We start from the raw sequence: 7548 nt of genomic DNA, 5'->3' as shown, positions 1-7548 counted from the left end.
CTTATTCTACTTGTGAAATATACACCTTCTTCTTGAGTATTCTATTTTCCTCTCATTTATCTATCTTGTGTTCCCTTTTCTCTCCTCTCCTTTTCTCTCACACATATACACACATAACACACATCTATTCCGTTGCACAAGAATCACCATCGATTCTTTACATGTAGCATGGAGGACCGTAGAGGTTGGACGGAGTTTCGGGCTCGAGCCTTTGAGTCGGGGGTTGCTTGGAGTCGAAGGCTCCCCTTTTTGAAAAACTACAAATGAGAGGAAACACAACATCAAATTTACCATCAATTCAACATGGGAGAAACTCTTGTAAACATTGTGTAGGAGACATGGTACGGTTTATGAGATAGGGCCCAACCCATGGCAAGGATTGAAATTCAGCTCTTTCAATTTTTACGATTTCAATGCTACAATGTAAACCACCAAGCCAACAGGCCAAAGAGGAACACAATCTGGGTTTGATGAACAATAGAAAGCTCGAGAGGAGGCAAATGAGAGGAGACACAATACAACATGGATGGGGGTGGGGAAAGCATGCGTTTATTTTTATTTTTATAATGAGGATGATGGTGAATCGGAGTGGCATCTTGATAAAAGAAGCAAACCCGCATGTGTATTCATTCCTCTGATATGGCAAGCAAATATCAATAGAACTAACAACCGGCAATGGTTTGGGAGTGTCAAAATCAAACCAGTTTAAATCCGAACCATTTAAAAATTTTGAAACTCGAACTGCACTGAACTGAACCGAACCACGAAACCAGTTTTAAACCGAAACCGTTTAAACCGAACCGTTACAAAAAATTGGCATCAGATATAATCCTGTGTCTCCTCCGAGGGGAGCTATTCGAAGGAGCGTCCGTCCGGGCGGACAAAAGGTGTGAAACGGAAATCTGGCCTTAGAATGGCATTCCTTTCTTCTTCATCTTCTTCTTCTTCTACTCCCTTCGCCTTCCTCACGGTCCCTCCTCTTTACCTCCATCCCAGAAAAAGCGAAGACAGAAGGAGATGGCGACTGCAGAGCAGCTCGTCTTGGAGCTCATCATACCTGAACAGCGGGAAAATGCTCTTCTTGATCTCTCCAAGGTTAGTAGTATGGTTTTTGTGTTTCGAATTGGAGAGAGAGAGAGAGAGAGGCCGTGCCAGGACGATGTAGCTTAGTCGTTAAGATGTTCCAGCAAATCCCATAGGGTCATGAACCCAACCCATACATTTCTCAAGGGCATCTATACATTAGTGAAATCATTGAGATTTGAACCCAAGTATATCTCTAGATCATCTAGTGAATTGGTGAAAGAATTGAGATTTGACCCAGGTATAGTGCAATTTTATCTATTAAATTTGTGGAAATAGTGAGATTTGGCCACAGGTATATTACACGGTCATCTTGTAAATTAATGAGATTTTAAGCCAGGCATATCACAAGGTCGTCTAGTAAATTAGTGAAAAAGTGAACCCAATAAAACATTGCTTGCTACTATAGTATAGCCACAATACAACATGCGAGGGAGAGGTATGGTGACAATTTGCACTGATTGCTGTAGCAAGTGCTTTTACGCAGAAACGGGAGCTTTTTCAAGATCTAGCACCAATGCTATGGCATTCATGTGGAACAATTGCTGCGCTATTACAGGTAATGTAGCTATGTTTTGATCTTTTCTTATTGCTTTCATTCAATCTTTGTCCTTTTTATTATATTCCTTAAGGAACATTTATATTCTATATGAATTGCTTGCTAGAGATGTACCTGGTTTTCTTATAGATTTCACCTTTCTGTTTTAAACTACCATTTTGATAAATATATTATTCTCAAGTTAAGATAAAAATAAAAGATACTATCAACAAAAACACATGGAGCTGAAAATTTACTAATGTTTTTCTTTTTATGAATACAAATAAAAACAGGGCTCTAAACCTTATTTTTTAGAAAATGGAATTGATGATACAACTGACCTTTACTTGTTTTTTAGTCTGTGCATAGAGCATATGCATGATGTAATCCTTCAAAATCATTATCACCACTCAAAATTATGATATTACATGTACAATGAATGGTGATGATATAGATTGAGGATGGAATTGGCCTCACTATTAAACTCTTGCAGAAAGATCTAGAATGAAGTGATCATTTGACAAGAAATCTGAAAAAGACACGTGTATTTTTTTCATTTATTTGCACTATGGTAGCAGACATGTGTCATATTTGACATAGCAGAACATGCAAATCTGTTGAAGTAGTTCTGATTTCCACTAGCCAAATCGTAGAAAAAAGTTTGGGTGTGCCATACAAGCAGGAAATGGCTGTTTCACATCTGGAGAACTGAACGGTGGTTTAATGCAATGGGAAAGTGGTATTTCCAAATTTCAGTTAATATATTTAGTTTTTCTTCTACACATATAATTTCAGTTAATATATTTAGTTTTTCCAAATTTTAATTTCAGAATCTTCGAAAAGCAACACTTTTCTAAACATGATTTTCCCCAAGAAAATCATTCTCTCCGTGTCCTTTCTGTACTGGCAACTCATGATTTCTCATCAATCTCTCAAATAGAGCTCATTGTTATATAAGCAATCTAGAGCTCCACCTCATAATGTGTCCAGTAGTGAAGTATGATTGAGGATGAAGTCTTGTCTTTCGTCTTCTAATAATCACATCAGGGATTCCTTGCATTTTTGTTGTTTTCTTTAAATTGTTTGGACTTTTGACATTTTGTTGGACCAACTTGACATAGTGGTGTAAACAATTGCTTACTCTTGGTCCAAATGTCACATTGGTTTTGTCTTATGCATTTATAGATGTGAATCAGCATTACCATATGTCACTGCATAAATAGACATTTAGATGTTGTTAGAATTAGAATTTTTATCGTCCATAAAGAGGCCAATTTTGACCTATGGGACCAGAGTATACATGTGTTCTTGATATGTGTCTCCTTCCCAAAAAGGGGTATTCATACATTGAAGCACAATGTCTCTATGCATGAATAAGGCATGCACATATGAATTGAACCTTCTAGGTGGTGTCTTAAGTATGGCACTTATGTTGTCACTCCCTCTTAATGTCATCATATCTTGAATGAATTGCACTATATGCCAAGCATGTGAAGAGCAAGTGACATTCATCCTCTACCATGCCTTCATTGCATACTTTACATGCCCTTAAATTCGTTACATTTTGATACCATGATGTAACTTCAATACCTAACTTGTGAGATTGAGTGCGAATTATTGTGAGGGCTCTACGAGCATTACTACTCATATTTGTAATGAGATAAGGTTGGATACAATCAATAGGCATTCTTGCGTTATTGAGACCAACATTCAGGGTTGACATTTGCAATGTAATATTCTAGCTTTGTCCTCTTAGCATCTTCCCATTTCATCCTTACTGATTCCACCAACCTTTCCTCAATCATTACATAATGCATAGCATCACCCAAAAGCTCGAAAAGTTCATCCACACCCCATCTTTTGAACCATTTTCTTATGTCAACAACCCAACCGGATGAAAGAATTTTACTCTTCTGATTCTTTTGTAGATTACATCCAACATTCCAAGCAAGATGTGGTAATTGATGATTCGGCATATTCTTGGCTTTTATATTGGAACCAAGTCTGGTTGTAATAAATAATATACACATGTGTATACATCATGTGCAGGGTATTTATATATTGCTCAGTTTGCGGCCTTACCTTTTGTCATTTTTACTGTAGTGTGGATTCTGTGTAATAAGCTGTGAGAATTATAGGACATTCAAATAATTAAATTATATCTGCTGTTATCTCTCATCATATGCAATTTTTTGCCACATTCTATCAATTTATTCTGCAGAACCACCATCTTATTGAACATCATTTGCAGGAAATAGTGTCTATCTATCCAATGCTGTCACCACCAACTTTAACTGCAGGTGCATCAAATCGTGTTTGCAATGCTTTAGCCCTTTTGCAGGTTGAATATAATTTTTCTTTTCTTTTAAATATCTCTTTATTGCTTGTGTTCTGAACATGCACATGTTTTCTTTCCAGTGTGTAGCATCACATTCAGAAACAAGAGCTTTTTTTTTAAATGGTGAGAACTCATTTTCCTTTTCTAGCAATTTATATCCAAATTGATGGAAACCAGACATTTCATAAAATGAGTTGTATATGCTACATAAGTACAGGTTTTAGAAATATTGTGAATGAAGCTTTATGCAAAATCAGAATCTTGCAGTTATATACTAAATAGTATAATTTATTGAAAGAATCATAAATGATAACTGTCTTATGTATTATCTCATGAATTTAAAACATGCCTTAACATAGAGTCTTAGTGAAGAAAGGCAATGTAGAGTACACTGTAGCGTGACCAGAATGGATAAAGGAAGTGGAGGTAGTTTGTAACCATCACCTAGCTAGTTGGGACATCTCTTAAAATGCATTTCGAATTGGTTTTCTTGCTTTAATAAAGCCTTTGACAAGGTTATAATTTCCAGACCTTCAGATAAAAAGTGGTTGAGTAGAAGAAATCTGAAAAAAACAACACAATAGCAAAATCCAAGCAGGGGTGCAACATTAGCATTGTCTTATATGACATTGTCAGCACCCACCAATGATGAGAGGCTAGGGCTAGCTGGCATGTGAGGAGAAACTTTTGAAATATGGTATTGCTGAAAGCTCTTTTGGTATGCGAAATGAAGGCCAGCTAGAAGATTATGATTATAAACCTACAGCGTACATATTATATTATATGTCTGATACATCTCATGAACAATCCAGACAGCCCCCAGACAACCATTGAATATGCATGGTAATACCTGCTTGCCTTTATTGGATCACATCCCCATGTTATCACTGCTTGTAGTCATTCTCATTCACGCATGTCCCTTCAGTGGAGAACATTACGTTCTAAAGGTGCAATTTCATGTCTGTAGTTTTTTTTAAACCTTTCTACCATGATGCGTATTTCATGATAAAGAACATTTAATGTCTGGTATGGTAATTCATCCTATTTGCGATGATGCCCAAATAGTACCTGAATAGATAATTTCATTTGTTTACCATCCATTTACTGACATCCATGAATGCTCTATGGTCTATGAAAACCTCCCCTTACCTCGGTATATTATCTATTATGGAAAGCTATCTCCAGATACAATTCTCTGAGTGCTGAATTTACTACATGGAATAAAGCATGCTTTTTTAAACCTTTCTACCATGATGCGTATTTCATGATAAAGAACATTTAATGTCTGGTATGGTAATTCATCCTATTTGCGATGATGCCCAAATAGTACCTGAATAGATAATTTCATTTGTTTACCATCCATTTACTGACATCCATGAATGCTCTATGGTCTATGAAAACCTCCCCTTACCTCGGTATATTATCTATTATGGAAAGCTATCTCCAGATACAATTCTCTGAGTGCTGAATTTACTACATGGAATAAAGCATGCTTTTTGGGGTGTATGATAAATGAATCATCCGTGAATCTCAGAAAATGCACTTTTTAGTGATGCATCTTGTGGGTAACGGCGTCAATCAAGTTTTATGGGTATGATCCTGATTATTGCACTCTAGTCCACATCTCACAATCCAAGAGATGATCCTGATCATGTATGAAGAGTTCAGGGAAATGTATTATGATTAAGGCAAAAAAAGGCTCTCTGAGGAACAGAAACTATCTAAAAGTCTCATATCTATATGCTCATCGTGGAAAACCTTATGACATGCTGTTTTCCAGGAGTAACCGAGATAGGTCTCCAAGCAGTCCTACTCTGAGGTTTGCCTGTCATGAGGGTATCAGTACCATGACAATCAATGTGAATGGTTTAACTTCAACCAGTCTGTGGCAAATATGTACAAATGTATTGGGCTCATACCCAGGGAATGCAACAAAACATGATGATTGGCATCTGATGGAAGAACAATTGTCATTTTTGTCGATTGCTTCATGTAATTGCTGAAATAAAAAACAGTAGAAAGTTTGGTCTAAATTTGAAACTTATATGATCGAAATTGGTAGCCTTTGTGCTTTTATATGTCCGCATTCTTTGCAAATTGTAATGCGTCAGTTAGATTCTTGGATTGTGGCTGATTCCAACCCTTAAGTTCTGCATTAGAGAAATGAAAAGAGTCTTATCCTGCCACCACTAGACACCGTTGCCATAAAAACAAATCTAAAAAAACAGTACTGGTCCTGCATCTATTCATATCTCATTCTTCACGTCCTACATAAATATGTGGCAAATCAGCAACAGACTTGAGGCTCCTGTTGATTCATATAAACAATATCTAAAGTTATTGGATAATTGATATTATGTTTTCAGTTTCGCATTCATGAAAACATACTCCTATGTGACTGCAAAAACCTCATTTATATTTTGCTGTAGGGCTTCAATAGTGCCTTTGACCTTAACACTGAATATTTATACATATTTGCAGTTAGCCATTTTTTAATGTAGATTCTGGGTAGCTTGATCTGGATTCTAATAACATTATTTGTGATGTTTCTTGATTACGATACTTTGTTGTTTCTTAATTTTGATGTGTTACGTCCTGCCGAAATACGGTGCTTATAATTCTTATTGTTATCATATTTGTTTTGTTTTGACAGCACACATACCATTATATCTCTACCCATTTTTGAATACTGTCAGCAAAACAAGACCTTTTGAATATCTTCGTCTGACCAGTTTAGGAGTTATTGGTGCTCTTGTTAAGGTATAACAAAGATTTCCCATTGTCTGGAAAAGTTTTTTAAAACAGCTGGAAGTAAGATACTCACTGCGATGGTCCATTTGGCAGGTTGATGATACCGATGTGATCAATTTTCTTCTCTCCACTGAGATTATTCCTTTATGTCTTCGCACTATGGAAATGGGCAGTGAACTCTCAAAAACAGTAAGTGCAATCTGACTTTTTTGTTGCATATTTATCTCCTTCTGTTTGCATTAATGGAGGTTATGGCATCTCTTTTGCAGGTTGCAACATTTATTGTGCAAAAGATACTTTTAGATGATGTTGGACTAGCTTATATTTGTGCCACAGCTGAGAGGTTCTTTGCAGTAGGAGCTGTCCTAGGAAGTATGGTTGCAATGCTTGCTGAACAGCCATCTGTTCGGCTGTTGAAACATATCATCCGTTGCTATCTTCGTCTATCAGATAATCCAAGGTTATTTAAACAAGACATGTATGCCTAACTATTCTTTGACATATATGAAAGTCTTATGCCACATTTATTTGTTACAGGGCATGTGAGGCTTTAAAAAATTGTCTTCCAGAGTTGCTACGAGACAGTACTTTCAGCAATTGCCTAAGAGTATAACTTTTTATCATCAAAGATGTTATTTTTATGTTGATGGTAAGTTGATATTGACTTCATGAACTTAATTAACTTAATTTAATGGGCTTTATGTGACAGGAGGATGTAACGACTAGACGCTGGCTTGCTCAACTTCTGGCTAATGTAAATGGAGGGCAAATGCATCCATCCCAAAGAGTACCAACAGGTCTCTCTGGCGCCCCTCTCTCTGCAATGGACCAACTGCTT

The 7548-nt window shown here is 36.6% G+C and overlaps 1 protein-coding gene across 1 annotated transcript; it reads left to right on the top strand.

The window, feature by feature from the left end:
• Positions 1–954: 954 nt before the first annotated feature.
• Positions 955–7542, top strand: LOC147848314 (uncharacterized; the record flags this gene model as incomplete). Its single annotated transcript, XM_087338501.1, has 9 exons — positions 955–1095; positions 1571–1642; positions 3873–3962; positions 4040–4082; positions 6613–6719; positions 6804–6899; positions 6980–7170; positions 7248–7317; positions 7420–7542. Coding segments are annotated over exons 1-9 (870 nt in total), but the record flags the coding sequence as incomplete, so codon positions are not given.
• Positions 7543–7548: the final 6 nt, after the last annotated feature.

The sequence above is a fragment of the Azolla caroliniana genome, unplaced genomic scaffold (genome assembly GCF_043228905.1).
Source record: "Azolla caroliniana isolate FFs.n. ecotype wild unplaced genomic scaffold, voAzoCaro1.0.p SCAF_399, whole genome shotgun sequence".
Lineage (NCBI taxonomy): Eukaryota > Viridiplantae > Streptophyta > Polypodiopsida > Salviniales > Salviniaceae > Azolla > Azolla caroliniana.
This window is presented reverse-complemented; position numbering and strand designations above follow the sequence as displayed.